The following is a 23,283-nucleotide window of genomic DNA, read 5'->3' on the forward strand; positions in this document are numbered from 1 at the left end:
CCCACTAGGTAAAATTACCAGGCCATACCTGCAGATTTTTCACATGAAAAAAAGATAACTGTGCTTTGTCAGCACAAAATGTATGCGGTATAAACTGAACCAGATTCATTTAACGGGATCCTGGAATATTTTAAGTTTGAAGGCTTTGATTTTCAAGCATCTCTCCCTCTGCTAACAGTACTAACCTTTAACAGGTCAAAAACTGGGGATCAGAAATAAACTTGGTCCTGCGTGGCAGATTAAGGTGTTTGTTTAATAATTACAAAATTATGCTGTCAAGAAACTGTAAAATGGAGAATATCCTTTGAAGTTTGGTGATAGGATGTTTTTAAATCAGCCAGATCAGAGAACAAAAATGGTAGCCAGACCATTAAAAAAACCCAAAACACACTAGAATAATCTAAGAAAGTACTCTGAAGGTCAAAAGGAAGTGCCAAGAACAGAAAGTGTTTTTAAGACACGTAGTAAGAGGAAAGAAATGGTTACTTTAACTGTGGTTCTTCAAGATGTGATGCAGACTATATTCAAAGTGTGTGGGGGGGGGGGAGGGGAGGTGCCGGAACCGGAGACTTTTGCCTAGCAGTACCTACAGAGGGGCGGTGCTCATGTCTTGAGCCTGTTGCCCCTCCCCTAGCTATATGAGGCAGCACTGCCCCAACCCCCTCTCAGTTCCTTTGCACTGAACATCCAGGGCAAGACTCTGATGCAGAGGGGACAGATCTGCATCACATCTCAAAGAACCGCATTTACAGTAAGTAACCATTTCTTTTTCCTCGAGTAGATGCAGACGTGTATTCCAAGTAGGTGACTAGCAATCAGTATTCCCACTCAGAGGTAGGGCTCGGAGTTGACCTGAGTAAGGACTGCAGGACCGCTCTTCTGACATTATCGTCCGCTCTGGAAGCAGCACAGATCGCATAATGATCTGTAAAAGTATGTACAGACGACCACATGGCCACCCTACAAATGTCCAATATGGAAATGTCATTGAGGAACGCCACCGATGTTGCCTGTGCTCTCGTCAAATGCACCCGTATGTGCTGAGGAGGTATGGCTGACACTATCTCATAAGCAGTCTTGATGCAAGACGTTATCCATATAGAGATGGTCTAGGCAGAGACCACTGGCAAAGGTAATGGCTATCAAGTATGCAGTGGATTCTCTTCTTCCTGAGGTATGCCATGACCACCACCATGCATTTGGCGATGACCCAGAGGGCATAACAGGAGTACTGTGTACTAAAAGTGGTGATCTCCTGCCTCTGAAGATAATTCCTGTGACTCAGCAGAATGGCCACATGGACGTAAGCATGTTGACAGTCCAGAGAAGTGAAAAAACAGTTACTAACTTTTCAGTAACTGTTGTTCTTCGAGATGTGTTGCACATGTCCATGCCATGCTAGGTATGTGTGCACCGCAAGCACAGCTGGCAAAAATGTTTCCCTCAGTGGTACCCGTCGGGTCAGCTCCAGTGCCCTCTGGTGCCACACACTCAAGCACTGGTATAAGAGGTCCGGCCAGCCCCACACCCTGTAAGTTCCTTCTTGCCAGCCAACTCTAACAGAGGGGTAGGAGGATAGGTCATGGAATGGACATGTCAACACATCTTGAAGAACAACAGTTACAGAAAGGTTAGTAATCGTTTTTTCCTTCTTTGAGTACTTGCATATGTCCATTCCACATTAAGTGACTTCAAAGCAGTACTACAGGATGGGAGATCGGAGTTCATAGACATGCTTACGGCAACATGACTTGACCAAACCCCGCATCATCTCTAGCTTGCTGGGTGATGGCGTAGTGGGAAGAAAATATATGTACCCATGACCAAGTTGACACTCTGCAGATGTCCTAGATCAGCACCTGGGCCAGGAACACTGCTGAGGAAGCTTGCACCATAGTAGAACAGGATGTCACTATAGCCGGTGACGGGACCCCCACCTGTTTATAGCACATGAGAATGCATGATGTGACCCAGGATGAGATCCTCTGAGCTGAAATAGGAAGGCCCTTCATCCTGTCCGCAATTGCCACAAAGAGCTGTGTGGATCTACGGAATGGTTTTATCCTCTCAATGTGGAATGCCAGGGTGAATCTAACACCCAGGGCGTGGAGATGTTGCTTCTCCCTGTTTGCGTGGGATTTCGGGAAGAAAAGTGCAGAAAAACAGCCTGATTACTGTGAAATTGCAAAACCACCTTCAGAGGGAACACAGGGTGAGAGCGAAGCTATACCTTGTCCTTAAAGAAGATGGTGTATGGGGGTTCTGACATAAGGGCCCTGATCACTGAGACTCTCCTGGCTGAAGTGATAGCCTCCAGAAAGGCGACCTTCCCAGAAAGATACAGCATAGGGCATGTTGCCAGTGGCTCAAACTGGGGGTCCCATGAGTTTTGACAAGACCAGGTTCAAGTCCCATGGGAGAACTGGCTCCCGAATCTGAGGGTATCGTTTTTCTAGGCCCTTGAGAAAACGAATGGTCATCTCATGGGAGAAAACAGATTGGCCATCCACCAGGGCATGGAACGTTGAAATCGCTGACAGGTGTACTTGAACTGATGAAATTGCCAGACACTCCTGTTTCAGATGCAGCAAATACTCCAGAACAGCCTGCACAGATGCCTGTGTGAGCGAGAGACCTTGCTGGGAAGATAAATGGAAAACACTTCCACTTGACAAGGCATGTAACTCTGGTAGAGGGCTTCCTACTACCTAGCAGAACCTGGCAGACTTCTCTGAACAAGCCAGCTCCTCAGGATTTAGCCATAGAGCCTCCAAGCTGTCAGGTGAAGTGTGTTCAGGTTTGGGTAGAGTATTCGACCGTGGTCTGCGGTATTAGGTCCGGGAGGAGAGGTAGTGGCATCAGAGTTGCTACTGAAAAGCCTTGCAGTGTGGTGAACCAGTGTTGGCAGGGATAGGCTGGGACTACAAGAATGACCCTCACTCCATCTTGCTTGATCTTCAGTGGGACCTTGTGCACTAGAGGAATCTGGGGGGAGGCACAGAGCAGGTATCCAGTCCAAGGGAGTAGGAAAAGAGCCCATGAGTGACCGTGGTCTGTGGCCACGCAGGGAGCAGAACTGGTGACATGTCCTGTTCTGCCTGGCCGCAAACAGGTCTACCTAGGCAGTCCCCCACTGCTGGCAAGCTGCCTTTACTATGTCGGCCCAAAGGGAGCACTCATGGTGACTGGAGAAAGACCTGCTGAGGTGATCTGCCAGCTCGGTCTGAGCTCCCGGACAGTGAGATGATTTAAGGTGGATGGAGTGCATTATGCAGAACTCCCACAAGTGGACAGCTTTCTGACACGGGGGAAAGAGTGAGCTCCTCCCTCCTATTGAGGTAGAACATGGCTGCTGTATTGTCTATGCACACTAGGCACATTCTTGTTCATGATGTGGGACAAGAACACCTGATAGGCCAAGCGAAACGCTCTTAGCTCCCTGAAAGTTATACGTATGGAGAGCTCCTCTTGGGACCACAGGTCCTGCATCCTGAGGTGCCCTAGGAGAGTCCCCACCCCCTCAACCTTAGATCTGTCAAATGCAAACTAGGGATAATGAGAGTTGGGGTCTGGCAAAGGGGACGCCTGAGCAAACCGACAGAGAATCCCTCCACCAGTTGAGGGAGTCAAAGACCAGTGCTCACAGTTCCTGCCCTGAATCCAGGTAAAGGCGACTTGATGGATTCTTTGGGCGGATTCTTTAATGGCGACACCCAGGCCAGCCACGCTTAAAGGGGTCTGAGGCATAGCCTCGCATGCTGCATGCACTTATATGCATGCGGCCATGTGGCCTAACAGTATGAGGCAGAAATGGGCCATCATGACCAGGTGGGCCTTGACCTGTGCTACTAATCACACCATTATCTGGAAATAAGCTTCTGGAGGAAAACCCTGGCCTGAGAGGAATCAAACACCACCCCGATAAACTCTGGCCTCTGTACAGAGACATGGGTAGACTTATGCTCGTTTATAAGCAGGCCCAGTGACTGAAAGGTTGACTGTATGAGGTGGATACTTGCCTCCACCTGGGCCTAGGCCCAGTCTTTGACCAGCCAGTCGTGGAGGTACGGGTAGACTTTTAACCTTCTTCTCATGAAAACCCTCGGTGCTGCCAAAAGGCTGGACAGAAGAACCATAAATTGGTAGCAAGTCTGGTTTACAATGAACTTGAGAAACTTCTGTCCCTTGGAAAATTGAGATGTGGAAGAAAGCATCTGACAAGTTGAGAGCGGCATACCAGTACAAGGGAGATCATGGAGGCCAGGGACACCGTGTGGAACTTCAACTTTTTGAGGCAGCCATTGAGCTGGTATGGGTCTAAAATGGATCAGAGAGCCTCTCTTGGCCTTTAGAATTAGGAAATACCATAAGTAAAATCCCTTCCCTTTTGAGTCCCACTCGGAGGAGGGCTTGCACCTCCTGGGCCAGAAGCTGCTCCTGAGAAGGGTCCCGAAAGAGGGATGTGGAGGGAGGAGTTGTGGGGTGGTGAAAATAAACTGGAGTGTATAACCCCTTTCCACAGTGTTCAGCACCAGCAGTCTATGATTGTAAGAGACCATACTGAACTGAAGTGGGACAGGGAGTCCAAAAACAAAAGGGGGACAGGATGCAGTGGTACACGAACTGGTACAATACCTTGGATGTCAGAAGTTCTGCTTGGCTGCCTCCATGTATTTGGGTGGGCCAGGTAGGGATGCTGAGGTGGATGGGGGCAGCTGCTTGCATCTAGAACTCCTGTTTCTTTTCTTTTGCAGGTCCCGATGGGGCATCAGAGCTGAGAAACAGGTGGAATGCTGGGGCATAAAGACCCAAGCACTTGGGGGTGGCTCTGGAGTTTTCAGGCCATGGAGCTTTCCATCCATTTGCTCCAAGGAGAGCAAAGTGCCTTCGAACGGAAGGTTCGGAATGGACTGCTGGACCTCTGTTGGCAGTCCTGAGGACTGGAGCCAAGAGCATCTGGCATGACCTCCACAGAAGCCATGGATCTATCTGCTGAATCTGCCTCATCCAGGGTGGCCTGCAGGGAAGCCCTGGCTACAGACTTCCCCTCAGCTACCAGAGCAGAGAACTCCTGTCTGGGCTCCTGGGGAAGCAAGTTCTTGAATTTCAACATCAAGTCCCAGACGTTTAAGTCCTATGTCCCCAGCAATGCCTGCTGGTTGGAGATGCAGAGCTGTTGACGCCCTGTAGAATAAACCTTTTTACCAAAAAGTTCTAGTCACTGAAACTTTTGCCTTGGGGGGGGGAGGGTTTCACTGCTTGTTGCCCTTGTCTGTCCCTCTTGTTGGCCGCTGAGACCATCAGGGACCCAGGAGGGGGGTGGGAGTACAAGTACTTATACTCTTGAGCACGAACAAAATACTGCTTTTTGGCTCTCTTTGATGTGGGAGATAGGGAGGATGCAATTTGCTACAGGGCTTTAACCAGTCCCATGATTGCCTCATTGAGAGAGAGAAAGCCACCTTCAACAGGGCCAAAATATCGACCAGGCTCTGGGAGGATTCTTTAACTACCTCCACTTCCAGCCCGAGGTTCAAGGTCACTCTTTTCAACAGCTACTGATGAGCTATGAAGTCATCGTGGGAAGGTGACAAGCCTGCCCCTGCCACAGCTTCATCCAGGGAAGATGACTAGGAGACCTGCACTGGCAGGGGGTCCTCCTCTTCTCTTTCTGCACCAATCCGGTCCTGAGGACCGGTACCATTCTTGGTACCGCAGTCTGGATCGGATTCTGCTCAATGGGACGGAGGTGCTCTCCTCTCCAAGACCACCGAGTATGAGAGCCTGGAAGGGGGCCCAGCATCTGGCGAAAAACCCCAGGAGTTCCAAAATGGTCATTGCATCTGCATAGGCCAGTGCCCACCAAGGGTGCTGGAACTATTTTTATAGTGGGGGTGCTGAGAGCCATTGAGTCAAACTGTAAATCCTGTATATAATGGAAACCACTTCAAGCTAGGGGATGCAGCAGCACCCCCAGCTCCAGTACCTATGATGCCCACTGTGCCAAGCGCTCGGTGGTACTGCTATGCCTGGATCCACAGCCAAATAAGGGTGACTGGGGAGGGGGGTATTGGGAACAGTTCATCAGCTAGGGATATGATTCCAATTCCGAGTCTGACAACGAGCCTTCCTCCGGGGACAATGGAAGGGCGATACCACTCAGTGCCGGGGAATGGTGCCACAGTGGGGAGACTTGTGTCGTGGCCAGCAGGGATGGATTCCCTCTCAATGGTACCAAACAGGAGCTTGGAGCAACAGACTCCCTTATGCTCACCAGCACGGACAGTGCCAACTCTTGTACCGCCAATAGTGGTACCGAAAGCAACAGTAAGTCCCTGACTGCACCGAACCCTCCGAGGTAGACGGCACCATGATCCCGCTGGTGCCGCAATTGTCCCTCCAGTACTGAAGGTTGACCCAGGACCAGACTCAGCAAAGCCTGTATACAGGATGGAGTCAATAGTACTGTCCTTGGAGCAGCGACTGAGGAGTAGCCAGACTCAGGTCGCATTCTGCTGTGCTCCCCCTGCTTGGCTTTCTTCAGGCAGGGAATGCCCCCTCTAAGCCAGCCGCGTATGTCTTTTCTACGGCAGCAATGACAGGAAATGGTGCTGAGAGACTCTCACGGTGGGAGCAGCACTCCGCACCGACTCCAAGGTACTCGATACCAAGTCTAACTGGCTCAGCTCCAACTAGGGTCAGAGTACTGCCTCTGTCAGGTGTGACTTCAACCTGGTCTCCAGGTACTTCTGAGTATGGGGCTTGAAGTCCCAGCAGATCTGACAGTGATATGAGTCTCTCCCAGGAAGTTCAGACAACTGGAGTTCTGGGTCACCCATAGCCATAGGGTTGCCACAGGAGGCACAGGGCTTTAAACATGGAGACTCGGGCATGTCCAGTACCGGGAGCGGATGAAGACTCTGCTAACACAGCGAAAACAGCAACTTACTATGTTCAACAATTTCACATCTGTCCAAATCAGAAATAAAGATCTGATAAGAAACAAAAGGAAGGTAGTAAACTAAGACCACAGAGAAGGGTCTTCGACTGAGGGGAGCTTGATGAAGCAAGAGGAGCAATTCCAGCAACTGTCATAGTAGGAAAGAAGGAACTGAGAAGATGCAGGGTTGGCCATACCCCTTATATGGGAGCTTAAGCAAGTGGCACTGTAGGGTGCTAGAGCCCACCCAATGGATATGACTGAGGGAAAAATTTCCAGCAACTGTGCTCACAGTGCACAGACACCTGAAGTAGAGTAGTCATGTGCAAGCACTCGAAGAACCAGTCGTTCTGAGACAAAGCAGGGAAGCTAGCTGACAGAGTGATCATACAGAAAAAATGGTTACTTACCTCTCGTAACTGTTGTTCTTCAAGATGTGTTGCTCATGTCCATTCCAATAGGTGTGTACGCGCATGGCACATGCACAATCGCCGGAAGCTTTTCCCTAGCAGTACCCATTCGGTTGGCTGTGGAGACTCCTAAAGTGGTGCTTTCATGGCGATGTATATATGTCCCTGCCAACCCACCGCCTGCTCAGTTCCTTCTTGTCGGAATACTCCGAAAGTGGGGAGGCAGGCGGGATTTGGAATGGACATGAGCAACACATCTCGAAGAACAACAGTTACAAGAGGTAAGTAACCGTTTTTTCTTCTTCAAGTGATTGCTCATGTGTATTCCAATACGTGACTTCCAAGCAGTTATCCCGGGGAAGGGGTCAGAGTTCGCCTAACTGCCGAGTGCAGGACTGCCCTACCAAACCCAGCATCATCCCTTGCCTGCTAGGTAATGGCGTAGTGGGAAGTGAAGGTGTGGACTTGCCACCTTGCAGATGTCCTGGATAGGCACCTGCAGCAGGAAAGCTGCATACACTGCCTGCGCTCTGGTAGAGTGCGCTGTAATCGTCGGGGCTGGAACTTTAACTAGGTCATAGCAAGTCCTGATGCAGGACGTGATCCATGACGAGATGCGCTGTGATGAGATCGAGAGCCCCTTCATTCTTTCTGCAATAGCAATAAAGAGCTGTGGTGACTTACGAAACGGCTTTGTGCATTCAATGTAAAATGCTAAGGCCCGTCTAACGTCCAAGGAATGGAACATGCACTCCCTGTGAGTGGCATGGGGTTTAGGGAAGAACGCAGGTAAAAATATGTCCTGGTTCACATGAAACTGGGAGACAACCTTGGGCAGGAACACAGGGTGGGGGCTTACCTACACCTTGTCTTTATAAAATACCATGTATGGAGGTTTGGAGGTCAGTGCCCTGAGTTCGGATACCCTCCTAGCGGAGGTTATAGCCACCAGGAAAACCACCTTCCAGGAAAGGTAGGAGAGAAGGCAGGAAGCCATGGGCTCAAAGGGGGGCCCCATGAGTGAGGACAGGACCAGGTTGAGGTCCGGGGGGGGGGGGGGGGGAGAGGAGAGGAGAGGATGGGCTGACGTACTGGAGGATAAAATCTGTCAAGGCCCTTCAGAAACCTGCTCACCATCGGATTACCAAACACTGAACCCCCCACCGTTCCCAGGTGGAAGGCCGAAATGGCTGCGAGGTGTACCCTTAGGGATGATATTACTAACCCTTGGTGCCTGAGATCTAAAAGATAGTCCAAAATAAGGGGAATTGCAGCTGATTGCAGCTCAGTTCCCCTTTGTCGAGACCAAATGGAGAAACGCTTCCACTTAGCCAGGAATGTGGCTCGAATGGAGGGTTTCCTACTCCCCAGCATGACCTCCCTAACCGAGTGCGAGCACTGAAGCTCAAGAGGGTTCAGCCATGGAGCTTCCATGCCATGACGTTGAGTGACTCCAGGTTGGGGTGCTGTAAACTGCCGTGGTCCTGTGAGAGTAGGGTTGGACAGAGAGGGAGCACTACTGGTCACATAGTGAACCAGTGCTGATGGGGCCACGCTGGCACTATGAGGATTAAGGAAGCCCTGTCCTGACGAGTCTTGAGGACAACACTGTGTATGAGGGGGAATGGCAGGAATGCGTACAGCAGGCGACCCACCCATGACAGATGAAAGGCTTCCGCGGTGGAGCCTGGGCTGTGGTTCAGGAAGGAGCAGAACCTCTGACGCTTCCTGCTGCTCTGCGTCGCGAACAGGTCCATGTGGGGACAGCCCCACCTCTGGAAAATTGAGTAAGTGATGTCCGGTCTGAGGGACCACTCATGTCCATGAAACAAGTGACTGAGCCATCTGCCAGCTCGTTCTGCACCCCTGGAAGGTGTGACGCCTACAGGTATATGGAGTGGGCGATACAAAAGTCCCACAGCGCGAGGGCTTCCCGACAGAGGGGAGAGGAACGAGCACCACCCTGTTTGTTTATATAGAACATCGCTGCAGTATTGTCCGTGAGCACTGATACGCACATGCCCTGCAGATGGGCCTGAAACGCTTGGCATGCCAAGCAAACCGCCCTCAGCTCCCTCACGTTGATGTGCAGCGATAGCTCTGCATGGGACCAGAGGCCCTGGGTTCTGATATTGCCCAGATGCGCTCCCCAACCGAGCACCGAGGCGTTTGTGACAAGGGAAAGCGTGGGTTGGGGTTTTGCGAAGGGTACTCCCGCACAAACCACCTGTGGTTACAGCCACCATTGGAGAGAGTGGAGAATTTGAGGCAGGAGGGTTATGACTGAGTCCAACAGGTCCCTGCCCGGTCTGTGCACCTGTGCTAACCATGTCTGGAGGGGCCGGAGGCACAACCTGGCATGCTGTACCACGTATGTACAGGCCGCCATATGCCCCAGTAGTCTCAAAGAATTCCTGGCCGTAGTTGTGGGGAAGCGGAAGAGGGTCTGGATAATGTCCGTGAGCGCTTTGAAATGCAGTTCCAGAAGAAACGCCCTCGCGCACGTGGAATCCAAGAGAGCGCCAATTAACTCTATTGTTTGTGTGGGGGTCAATGTGGACTTGGGCTCATTCAGTGCAAACCCCAACCTGTGAAACGTAGCCCAGGCCAGGGATACGTGCTCCACCACCTGTGCTTGGGACTTGGCCTCAATGAGCCAGTCGCCCAAATATGGGAATGCCTGCACCTGGTGCCTGCAGAGGAAAGTTGCCACTACCGCCATACATTTGGTGAACACCCGGGGGGCCAAATGGGAGCACCCTTAACTGGTAGTGCTGGCCACTGACCACGAATCTGAGAAAGCATGTGTGGGCTGGAATAATAGCAATGTGAAAATACACATCCCTTCAAGTCGAGGGCGGCATACCAGTCTCCTGGATCCAGGGAGGGAATGATGGCGGCCAGAGAGACCATGCGGAACTTCACCTTTTTTATGTATGTGTTGAGGTCTCGTAGGTCCAGGATAGGCCAAAGCCCGCCCTTGGCCTTGGGGATGAGGAAATAGCGGGAGTAAAACCCCTTGCCCCTGAATTCCTGAGGAACCTCCTCTATTGCCCCTAGAGCTAGGAGTGATTGTTTCTCTTGTAAAAGGAGTTGCTCATGAGAGAGGTCCCTGAAGGGGGACAGGCACGGGGGGTGGGAGAGCGGGAGGGAACATAATTGGATAGACTATCCCACCCCAACCGTGCTGAGGACCCAGCGGTCTGACATGATCTGAGACCAAGGCACAGTAGAAGCAGGAGAGTCGATTCACAAAGGTGGGGGAAGGACACAAGGCGACTGGTGCGCTGTCCTCATGCGCATCTTCAAAAATTGGGCTTGGGGTCGGGGGGCTGTTTGGTTGAACCCTGGCCTTGGCCTGAGGAGGATTGTGGTGGGCGCCTCCTGTTATTTCTGCCCCTCCTCCTAGGTGGATCCAGCCTAGGGGGCCCCGGGTAGAAACGGGACGGGGGCTGAGGTCTAAAGGGCTTTCTCTGAGGCACTGGGGTGTGTAGCCCCAGAGACTTCAGAGTTGCCAGTGAGTCCTTCAGGCTATACAGGCGCATGTCCGTACTTTGAGCAAACAGGCCCTCACAGTCAAAGAGGAGGTCCTGAATTGTATTTTGGACCTCAGGTGGAATCCCTGAAACCTGAAGGCATGCACTGCGCCTCATAGCGATGGCAGTGGCCATGGTTCTAGCCACAGAGTACGCTGTGTACAGGGCTTCCTAGATGGCGGTCCTACTGAAGGGCCGACTCCATCAAGAGGAGCTTCAGGCGATAGTCCCACTCCCTCTTAGTCCTGGGTCCAATGCTCCTGCAAATAGGGCACTTATCTGTCTGATGACCCTCCCCAAGGCACTTGAGACAGGCGGCGTGCGGATCACTTGTTGGCATAGGTTTTGCACACCTCTTGCACGCTTTAAACCCCTCCGACCGAGGCGTGCCCTGGTGCCGGGGAGAGTAGAATGGGGGGAAACCCCCTGAAGTAAACTAAACTAATCTAATCTACAACTATTAACAACTAACAAAAAACTATTTACATTAGAAACAAGGGAACCACTACGTAAGGCACTTACAAAGCAAGAGACTAAGCTGTTCGAACGACCGTCACGGGCGGTAAGAAGGAACTGAGCAAGCGGCGGGTCGGCAGGGACATATATACACCGCCACGAAGGTACCACTCTGGGGTCTCCACAGCCGAACCAACAGGAAAAGCTTCTGGCGATCGTGCATGGGGTGCACGCACACACACCTATTGGAATGCACATGAGCAATCACTCGAAGAAGAACCGCACATGTTTGATTAACTTATTGAGTCCATGGAGGTCAAGGATGGGCCTCATCCTGCCCTTGGATTTCAGTATCAGGAAATACCGGGAGTTGAACTTGCAACCGTAGTGTTCTTGCAGAACCTCCTCCACTGCTCCCAATGCTATCAGAGAGCTGACCTGCTCAAAAAGCAGTATTTCATGAGATGGGTCCCTGAAGAGGGATGAGGAGGAAGCATAGAGAGAAACTGGATGGCGTAGCCCAATCTGAAAGTGTCTAGGACCCAGCTGCCAGACATTAACAAGACTCAGGCATTGTAAAGGCAAGCCAGTCTGTCCACAAAAGAATTGGTGGGATGACGAGGGAGAAAGAACAACTGGACCTGTGCTCTGGATCAATGCGTCAAAATGGACGCTCAGCAGACGCCGAAGGAGGGTGCGCAGAGCAGCTGGGTCCTGAGCTTGCGGTCCATAAGCTTCATCTTGTGAGATCTATCCCTTTTCTGGGTAGCACTGCTGTCTCAGGGGGAAGGACACACAAAGGGTTGCTGTGGCCTGTATCTCTGCATAGATGCCATACACACCCCCAGCTAGCCCTCAAATCCTTGAAAGAATGCAGAGTTTCATCAGTCTTGTCCAAAAACAAGGTTTGGTCATCCAAGGGCAAGTCCTCAATTGTTTGCTGGACTGCCAGCATAATCTCCAAGTTCTGGAGCCAGGAAGCCATCCTCATAATAATTGCGAAGGCCCCAGCCCTGTCTGAAGTGTCCACCACATCAAGGGCAGATTGCAACAACATTTTTGCCACCATGCAGCCCTTAGTGACAAACACCTCAGGCAACAGTTGCTCAAACATAGCCATAGCCTACCAGCTAAGGAAGTCATATTTAGCCATGTTTGGCTTGCTCGTTTGCAATACTCATCTGAAGTGATGATGAGGTGGGTATCTTCCTGCCTAGAAGATCTAGGCACTTCAAGTCTCTGTCTTTGGGGCAGGACATGAATCTGTCCTGCTGTGCCCTGTCATTCACAGTCATGAGTTTGGGGATGTGTAGGAATAAAATCCCTCGTATCCCTGTACCGGAACAAAACAACACTTCTCCAAGTGCATGGCCAAGGCTAGTGTACACCAAAGAGCCTTCACAGGCTTGAGGAGTGACTCGTTAATCAGAAGGGCCACTCCCCTAGGGACAGAGGGTTGGAGAATGTCCATGTGTTTATGGGTATTCTGGAGAAATGATGCCTGAATACCCACGGACAAAGCCACCTGAAATAACAGGTCCTGGTATACCCTAAAGTCCTCTGGGATGGAAGGGGAAGACATTGCATTGTCCTGGGGCAGCATCTTTGGATGAGGAAACTCCAGTGGCTTCACGGGAAGGGGAACCGCAGGCATCTGGTCTTACAACTGGTCTTCAGCCACCAATAGCGCACAAGCAGAGGATCTCGACCCTGACAACGAGTGAGATGTCTGAGACCAAGGAGCTTCCCACTGAGCCCAAGGTGGCCTCTGGTATTAGTAAGGCATTGGTACCCAGTAGACACTGGGCCAGGGATCTCCATTCTGGTCTTGAGGTGCATGCCAAGCTTGCTAGCTGCCTTAGTCTACTGTTGTCCCCAGGATGCCCTCAGGTGAAGTGGAGCAGGAGAATGAGGAGCCCGAGTCTGAAAAAGAAAAGTCTCAGAGACATGGGAGGGGTGACTCCAGAGGGAGCCAACAGGTGATCTAATTCATCCATAGCCCAGAACGAGTTTGGGATTGGCGCCACGCTGAAGTCAGCACCACTGGAAGATCAGTGTCGCAGGCAAGGTCATCAAAGGCAAATGCAAACAATGGTACTGGAGCACCCACGTGCGTCGATGTCATTTGCGGCATTGACTGTGTCGGTACCAAGGAAGGGCCCAGTACCGAAGAATCTTGTACTGTCTTCAGTACCATATCCATGCCAATCCCCAGAAGCAGTGCTTTCTGGTGCAGTGCTGAGACTTCAGCAGCATGCTCCAACTGGGGACCCATCACAGCCACCAGACTAGTGAAGTCCTGAACCAGCAGCAAGGATGGGACTGAAAGGTAGAACAGCCTGGTACAGCGACACCACTGATACTGTCAGTACCAGCACCATTCCTATCAGTACCAGACTCAGTGCCTTCCCTACCTTGTACTGAGGGAGGATCAGAAGCACAAGCACCAGCACCATACCGCGCACCGGAGCCGGTCTCTTGCCAGTCCATGTTTTTCTTAGGGGATGCAGAAGAGTCACCCCGGGATCTGGAGTGCTCCCAATCTGTCTTATGCAACCTCTTTTTGAGGTGCCGACGATGAAGAAAGGTTCCCATGCTTCTTCAGAGAGGCCCTTGCCCCGGAATGGAAAGCAGCAGCACTTTCTCAGCTGGAGGGCAATCTGCAGCCCGAGGAAGGCCTCGGTATGGGGTCAAGCCTAATGGCCTGCTCAAGCAGGTGCTGCTAAGGCAAAGGTCCCACGCCACCTGAGTCCGCTTCTTGAACAATCTGCGGACTGAACAGTGCTCCTTAAGGTGGGCTTCGCCAAGGCAGAATAAGGACCATTTGTGGGGGTCACTGTTAGGAATCACCACTCCACATGAAGGGCAATGCTTGAACCCTACTGAGAACATTACCAGGGAGCACTACCTCTACCACTATACTATACACTATAACTTTTAACTACCACTACTAACTAACTAGCTAGGAACTATATACAACAAAACTAGGCTAAAATATAAATTTGCAAGACTGTGAAGCAACAACTGCTCAGAGCTCCAACTACAGCCAACTGGTGGTGGGAACAAACTGGGGGGGTGGGGGGAAGGCGTGGCGCCAGCACCAACTCATTTAGCCAGAGGAGAGGCTACAGGCATGAGGCACTAGTGCCGTTCATCTACAGGTACTGCTAGGCGAAAGTCTCCAGCTCTGTCATGCGGGGCGCACACACGCCTACTTGGAATACACATCTGCATCTACTCAAAAAATAACTAAAGTGAGAAAGATATATGCTTCTTTGAGATCTATGAAGCATAGAAAAACATCTTGGAGAAATTTCCTGAATTAGAAGAGAGCGATTTTCCCTCTGGAAATGAAATATTTTGACATGAAGGAGCTAATGATTGCCATTTTATGAGTTTCAATTTACTCAGTCTTGATGTTTGTTACCAGGTGTGAGAAATATGTAAGTCAAAGGAAAGACGATAATGATGATATTCTGGAAGCTGTGACTGAGTGGGGTACAGTCAGATAGAAAACAGGGAGTGTGGGGACCCACACTGACAGAAAGGTCCTGGCAAATTTAACTACTGTGGCCTTATAACATGCACAAATCATACTGACACGACACAGGTCCAAAAGGCAGTAACAGGTACTTCATAAACGCTATGCCTTGCATAATGACAGGTTTCAGAGTAGCAGCCGTGTTAGTCTGTATTCGCAAAAAGAAAAGGAGTACTTGTGGCACCTTAGAGACTAACAAATTTATCTGAGCATAAGCTTTCGTGAGCTACATTTCCACTGAATGCATCCGATGAAGTGAGCTGTAGCTCACGAAAGCTTATGCTCAAATAAATTTGTTAGTCTCTAAGGTGCCACAAGTACTCCTTTTCTTTTTTCATAAACTCTATGCAAATTGTGTTGTATATGTGCTTGTTCATTGACCCTGAGGGAAGTTGCATCTTTTGCTGGAATTACTGGGTTTTAATCTGTTGAAAACTTGAATGGTTCACCTTAGGAAGAGAGGAGTTTTAAAAATTACACTTTGTACTACTTATGTGTTAAGACTGTAGGCAAGCAGGGATAGGTGGAGGAAACAGTGAGCCATCAGGGTTGAATTATTTAAAAATCAAGGCATTTACAATAATGGATCATTTTAAAAAAAAATTGATTTAAATCAGATTGAGGCTTTGTAAAACTAATTTGAAAATCTGTGTGATTGAAATTTTATAAAGTTATTAAGTTATACATTCTGTTTTGTTTTTTTAATGCCACTGCCAGAGTATCCTCTTTGACTTTTGACAAAACTGCTCGAGATAGAAAACAAAATATTGAAAAATACAATGTTGGGCAGAATTTTGAAAAGCACCCAAGTGTCTAACAGTATGTTTACACTGAAAAAACAACAATGCAGGAGCGAGTTTCAGAGTTCAGGTCAAATGAAGTGACCTTGCACAACAGCAATAAAAATAGCAGGATAGATGTTTGGGCTTGGGTTGGAGCCTGGACTCTGGAACCTGTCGAAGCAGTGGGTCTCGGAGCCTGGGCTCCAGCCTAAGCACAAAAATCTACACTACTATTTTTCGCCCCTTAGTGCAAGCCTGAGTCAGTTGATTCAGCTCTGAGACTTGCTGCCGCATGGGTCAAGCTTACGGAATATGCAATTTAATAGAAAAATATCACTATGTAAAATCTGAAATTCTATTTATAATTAGGAAGCAAGTACAAAACATCCATTTTAGCGTTTTAAGATTACTTGATTCCCATTTTATAAAGAACTGTCAACACATAAATTAAAAATGTAAATGAAAAAAACTAAAATTTTAAAAATCAGGTTAAAAAATAAGATCAGTTTTTCTATGATTTTTATCCACCCTGTGCACCACTTTTAAAAAAACTGTCACTGATAACATATAGTGTATCATTTAAGTTGCTTCTTTTTAAGAAGAACCATAGAAGATTTTGATTTCTTTTTAGTGTCTGATGTCTTAATGACTACGAAAATGCAGTCAAGTTAGCCTTCATCAGACAATCAGAGTCATTCCATACAGGATGAAAAGAATGAATAAGAGTAGGATTCTGGCCCTACTCTGAAGATAATTTATCCCTTTAAAGCAGGGGTACTCAAACTGGGGGTTGCAAGGTTAGCATGTAGGGGGTTGTAAGCTGACAGCTCCACGCATGGCTGACAGCCCGAGCCCCACCATGGACGGGGCTGACAGCCCAAGCCCCTCCAGCCCAGCTCCACCCCCAATCCCACTCCACCTCCAAAGAAAGGGTGCCAAAATAGAAGTTTGCCCAGGGTGCCATTTTCCCTCAGGACAGCTCTGGGACTGAGACAACATTAGAGGGCTTGACTGTTCAGCAGCTGAAGAGCTGCATTAAACAGCAGACCAATCATAACACTGAGACTGGCCAAAAAAAAAATTTTAATAGTCAGACACACAGGCAGGGGTGGCACTAGGGGGGTCTGCGGGAGCTATAGCCACCCCAAAATTTGCCTTAGCCCCCCGTAGCCACCCTTACCAGCACAAAGGTCAAATGTTACGCAGAAGTAAGGAGAGCATCATATGTCATTGCCATTCTTACTTCTGCAGTTCTGCACTGCTGTTGGTGGCTGCACTGCCTTCAGAGTTGGGCGCCTGGCCCGCAGTCGTTGCTCTCCAGCTGCTCAGCTCTGAACACCGCACCTGCCACCACCAGCAGCGCAGAGGTAAGGGTGGCAATGGGGCGCTAGTAAGCCTGCTGTGAAAAGTGATATTTGTATGTTTATTAATATCATTTTTCACAGCAGACTTACTAGCACCCCATTGTCACCCATACTTCTGCACTGCTGCTGACTGTGGTACTGCCTTCAGAGCTGGGAGGCTGTGAAAAGTGGTATTAACAAACATACAAATATTACTTTTCACAGAAGACTTACTAGCTAGCAAGTCTGCTGTGAAAAGTGATATTTGTATGTTTGTTAATATCACTTTTCACAGCCTTCCAAGCTAACTAGCAAATCAAGTGATATTGACAAAGTTTCTTCATGCCCCCCACAATATTAAACAGTAACTATTTTTAAAAAATAACATTTCTGCTTAAAACAATAATTTAATTAAAATATGTTTTAGTCTTAATTTAAAGGCGGTGAGAAAAGGTAAATTCATTTTAAACAATAGGCTTATAAATTTAGCATTTAAAATAGTGTTAAATATAAAAAATGTGTTTTTAATGTATAAGGGGGGTAGCACTCAGAGACTCACTGTGAGAAAGTAGTCGCTATCACAAAAAAATTCGCAAAAAGAAAAGGAGGACTTGTGGCACCTTAGAGACTAACCAATTTATTTGAGCATAAGCTTTCGTGAGCTACAGCTCACTTCACCGATGAAGTGAGCTGTAGCTCACGAAAGCTTATGCTCAAATAAATTGGTTAGTCTCTAAGGTGCCACAAGTCCTCCTTTTCTTTTTGCAAATACAAACTAATACGGCTGTTACTCTGAAACCTAACAAAAAAATTGAGAACCACTACTTTAGAGATCAGGATTTCTTTTATTACCTGTTCTAAGGGGCTTATTTACTACATTTTGGGACTAGAGCGGGGTCGGGGGTAAGGCTAAATGTGTTTAGTCTTGCCCTTTGTATGACTGAAAAGGGGGAAGAGTCAGAGTGAAGGAAACTTGACTGAATGACTTGGTGGGAGAAAAAACAAGGGAAGGCCAGCTAGAAAGCAAAGGCAATGGTTTAGGCTATAGTATGATCAGAGCAGGCAGCAATCAAACCATGACTCAGGAATGCCAGCAATGTGTTGCTCAGATGCTATGCTGTTGAGTACAATATAAATGCCTAAACAGATCTGCTTCCTTCATCATTGTGGGTCCTAGTAACAACATTAAAAAATTTTAAGGGCAAAAGAAGACAACACAGGAAGGTGAAAGAATGAGAAAAAGGATGGGAAAGAAAACATCCAGTAGGTAAGGAAAGATTTTGGCCTCACGGGGAGAGTATAGAAAACTTCAGGCTTTACTCAACCAACCCTTGACATGTCTTCCTACCACTAAAAAACCCAAAAAATCTTCAGAAGCTGGCTCCAAGTAGTCACCAGCAGGTGCACAACCCCAGCATTACAGAATCCAAGAGGGTGGATTTATTCCACTAGAAAATTGTTCTGAAGAGGGTTTATTCTGTCCCTTGCATTCCAACTTCTGGGGCTATGGCATATTCCTTCAGTCAAATATGAAAGTTGTTCAAGTGTGAAAACCCTCAACAAATTTGACTGACAATGTCTTTTGATGTTTTCAATAAATTCTCCCAACACTCTTGTCAAAGAGAAGTACCTGATCATCTTTTCATCAAGGAAAGAAATTCTGCAGTTCTTTTAGTGATTTTGAAAAGAAACTAATTACACTGCTCAACCTAATCCTAGTAATAGTGCTGCTGAGCTGAATACTGGTAACATGTCAGCTCAAAGCCTGTATGGATGCTAAGGAAGAAGCTGAAGTAGCAAGAAGAGAAGCAATCATTCTAATCTATACTAATGTGTGTTGAAAAGACACAATTCTGCAAATTTGTTAGGACAGCTGGTATAAAAGTAGAAGCACAATATACAGAACAAGAATCAGAAGCGAACAAGCCCTATATACTCTAGTAAACGATCTACATTTTGTGGCAAGACTCATTACAGCACTCTGGTGAAGCAGATGTGATAAAACTGTAGAAACTTAATTTAAAATTACCAAATGGAGATTTTTAAATTAAATATGAAAATGAATAAAATAATCAGTACTAGAGTACTATAAACGCTTGCATTTTGATAATAAGCTTTATTCACAGTCCCACATTTTCAGTTTTCTATGTCCAGCTGATTTCTGTATTAATGTATGACTGCATCACAGGCTATATCTCACTAATTCTGCTCCACCAAAAGGCACGTTAATATAAACAAGGTTCTGGAGGCTTCTGGCTTTTTTTCTTCGCCTTTTTTTTTAAACCACTGCATTAGTTAAACCTATGGGGGTAAAAATACTGGAAGCCACCTGAATCTTGTCTACATGAGGTCTCCATTCAGTGAAGCTGAACTGATGAAAAATTTATTTCTAAACTTCCTCAGCACAGACAAAGCTTAGAAGATGTCCAGGAGGAAGCTGGCAGTTTTGCAAAAGGGTAGGAGACAGAGATAGAAATTGCAACCACATGCACTATCTTTGCAGACTATAGTATTAACTTCATGAATGTTATATGGATCATTGTAGGCTAGTGACTGTATTCTACTTAATGAGACAGGGTTATCCTATGTTCTCCAGGAACTAAAAACTGTGCAGAATAACTACTGCAGTCCATGGGACTATGAACAAAACCAGAGAAGTACCACATGTTGGGGTAATTTGCATATACTGGTTCAGGCGAGGCTTCAAGAAACACAGGAGACAAAGAAAGAACTTGGGGTATAAAGGGCCAGCTTGACCCAACAGGGGTCCTTTTGATTCAACAAATGAACAAGGCATTTTGTTCAAAGGGGGACACAACCATGCTGAAAGGTCTGGAACCTGTCAGGATCTCCATAGGACTGATGGGGGATGCTGATGAAGTATTTAGATCCTTTTACTGTCTTATATGTATTTTTCTGTATATTTTTATCCTTAAATAAATGTACTCTGTTTTGAAAGAGCTGTTTGGTTACTTAGAATCATTGGTATTTCCTGGAGAGAAAGTGCAGACACACAGTTGTCACAGATCTTAAGTCACAAAGGCAAACAAAGCCTGTTTTTCTTTCTGTCTGGTAGTACCATCTCATGCTTTTACTTAAACTTTGACCTAGTCTACAGTACAAAAAGTTTACCAATGATAGCTATACAGATATTACTACACCAACAAACCCTCCTAGAGTGCTTTTTGACAGTATAACTTATACCAGTTCCCTGAACAAAATAAGTTATACTGGCAAAAGCACTTTTTTGCCAGTATGAATGCATCTGCACTAGGGTTTTTGCACAGTGTTTTAAAAAAAGTCTTAAAAAAAAATCACCCTCCCCAAACTGACATCACTATTCCGGCAAAAGTTTTAAGTGCAGACTTGGCCTTTGCCTCTTTGCTCCAGAAACATATGTAGGTTCTTTAACATGAGTCTCTAGAAAATCACCCATATGCTTTGCTAGCTCCGTGGCTGGAAGATTTTAGCAGCAGTTTTCCTTTGACCTCTTAATGAAACAGTAGTGCAAACAGGAGTTAAGGTGCATCTAAGAAGAACTAGCTTGAGCAGCTGAATATGTAGACAAATATATTTAAAAAATAAAGTTGAAATCCCTGCTTCAGAACAATATGCTTTATATTTAACTCCTCTTAAGTGATTAGGTGCTATGTCAGTAAATAGCATTAGGGTTGAACACACTTCAAATTTGCACCATTTGATGCAGACCATTTGAAAGCCAACCATTTGATGTTGCTTACCCTGTTGGACGAGTAGCCATATCTAACAAAATACTCTTCCACTCCCTTCGCTTAAATTGCCATATGCGTGCTGTCCCATCACGGCTTCCACTCACAAACCTACAAAAGAAAAATTACCATTCAATATCAATCAGAGGTAAGCCGGTTCATATGAAAATTGATTATGGAGAGAAAATGCTGTTAATCATTAGGTTTTTATTCTGTAATGTACTACACAAACGAACCAATATACCTGTTATTTCAAAAACTCTGCACTGCTGATTTTGGATGACATGCACTTCACTCTTTGCTCTGTTGAATGTGGGACCACAGTGGAGACATCAGGGTAACTCTATACAGATGCTAAGCCAATGCCCCCTCCCTTCATACAGTCCCAGTGCAGAAGCTAAGTGGTGCAAAAGGCCAAGATGCCAGGAAAGCAGAAATTAAAGGTAAAGACACACCTTATTTCAACAAGCAAAACCTATCCCTGAAGTAATTTGGAACTGTGTATTTTGTCGTAGTTGCTATGATATCTAAATTGAACTTTTTTCTCCCTGATGGCTTAAGTTGGAAAAACCTAGTGGAACTCTCCCAAGCTCAGTTTAGAGCAGTTTATATCATGATAAAATTGCATATTGGAACACTAATTGTCAGTGGGGGAAATGGTAGCCTTCCTAATGAATTTAAATTTCTTTCCTTATCTTTCATGTCAACCATCCAGAAGAGCTTTACAAATTATTGTGATATTTATAAATAAATATCTACTCCTCATGATTTTCAAGCAAACACTGTCCAGAATGCTCTTCCTTACCCTACCTGATCATTTTTGCTGTGAATCAAGTTGCCACTTACTAAAAATGCTATTTAAATAGCCTTCTAGGACAATTGATAAAGTATACTAGAAATATTTCCAAAGTGTACCAATGCACCTTTCATCTCTTCATAACCCACAAAAAATTTGGTCATTAAGTAACTAAGCATTAGGGACTTGTAACAAAAGTGATGATAAAGAGGAAGCCATTTTATTTAATTATTTTAAATAAATCTAATGATGACCCATAAAAATTACTAAATATTGCAGATTACCTTTAAATATAAGTTGACATAGAATGCTTCAAAACATACAGCAAAATATTTCTAACAAACTCGAGAAAACAACTGACATTTGGAAATTATTTTCGTGAGGTTGCAAAAATTGTCCTGAAATAAAAACATACAAATATTCGCTTGCTTACCTGTTACTAGTGTTAGAAAACTGAATGCTGTCAACTTTGTCCTATATAAAGAATACAGAAATTACCAGTGAATTCCATCTATCAACACATTTTAATCAAATACTTATGTAATTTTAAAATAGTATTTACAGTATGAAACTCCAACTCTGATATCTTCTCTGGCTGACCTGATCCAAAGAAATAAACCCTAATGATGTGATCTGTACTTCCAGTGGACAAAAACATTCCACCTAAGAAAGATAAGCACAAATAAGCAATAGTAATGAGGAAAAAGGCAATGTAACATTATTTGAAAGTTGTCAATGACATTAAATATATTAAAGTTTATTTTTATTACCATAAAAAGTTATACCTATGTTGACTCATTTTTCATTATCTGTTTATTTAATATTCAAAATTACATGAAAAATCTGAGACACCAAACATGTTATAAAATTTTTACATGTACACAAATGATTACATATTCCTAATTTTTCTCAAAACAATATTAAGCCATTCTATTTTTTAAAGTAACTTTTCATAAGCAAAACAAATGTAGGATTTTATGTATTTATTTATTTTTAAAGAGGACATGGACAAAGGGAGTTGGTTTCCAAACTCAACAGAAGATTTGAATTCTCTCTGGTCATTGGAAGCAGAATTTCAAAAATACTTAGAAGCTTAGGTCCAGTTTTTAACTCTACTTGTCCAAGTCCCTTATAAAAACTTCTGTACATGACGTGTAAACAAATCCTTTGATGCTCTCCCCTATGCTCAGTACACATTTAACTTGGAGGAAACTAAATCACAAGAACACATTAACTAGATTTTATACCTAATGATACCCAAGTATTCCTATATAGCAAATTGTCTATGCACACAATATGAAAATCTATTATTAATAATAATTCTGAGCTCTTATATAGCATGTTTCTTCAGTAGAGCCCATCCAACTAAGTACACACACTGTAGTAGTACTATATTTTACTAAGCTCCTTAAATGCCTTATTAAAAATCCTTATATTAAAGAGGTAGAAAATAAAATCCTTTACCAGCACTAAAGGAAGAACAGATCATTTGAACTCCAGGGCGAGGACGTTCCATAAACTTTGTTGGCCTCTGACTACAAATAAGAAAATAATTAAATAAAAAAATCATTTTTTTCCTTAGGGATATTATCATAATCAGAAGCAAGTCTGTATCTCAAAAATAAGTACAGAAGAACAAAATTAAACATGAAGTAACAGATGGCTAGCCATTTATAAACAATTTTATGTCACTATGCTTCATGATCTGATCTCGTGGAAATTACAAAACCTCTAGATGGACTACAGTCTGC

General features: G+C 46.0%; 1 protein-coding gene across 4 annotated transcripts in view; it reads right to left on the reverse strand.

The window, feature by feature from the left end:
- The window catches only part of PHIP (PHIP subunit of CUL4-Ring ligase complex), a 309,729-nt gene that overhangs the window by 167,991 nt on the left and 118,455 nt on the right, over window positions 1-23,283 (reverse strand). For all 4 annotated transcript variants that reach the window (XM_048845170.2, XM_048845168.2, XM_048845171.2 and 1 more), the window contains 4 exons: window positions 22,997-23,067; window positions 22,095-22,195; window positions 21,966-22,006; window positions 20,749-20,847 (listed from right to left, as the gene is read on the reverse strand). In XM_048845170.2, the coding sequence (XP_048701127.2) occupies window positions 20,749-20,847; window positions 21,966-22,006; window positions 22,095-22,195; window positions 22,997-23,067 (312 nt within the window). The remainder of the gene's footprint in view (window positions 1-20,748; window positions 20,848-21,965; window positions 22,007-22,094; window positions 22,196-22,996; window positions 23,068-23,283) is intronic.

The sequence above is a fragment of the Caretta caretta genome, chromosome 3 (assembly GCF_965140235.1).
Source record: "Caretta caretta isolate rCarCar2 chromosome 3, rCarCar1.hap1, whole genome shotgun sequence".
Classification (NCBI taxonomy): domain Eukaryota; kingdom Metazoa; phylum Chordata; order Testudines; family Cheloniidae; genus Caretta; species Caretta caretta.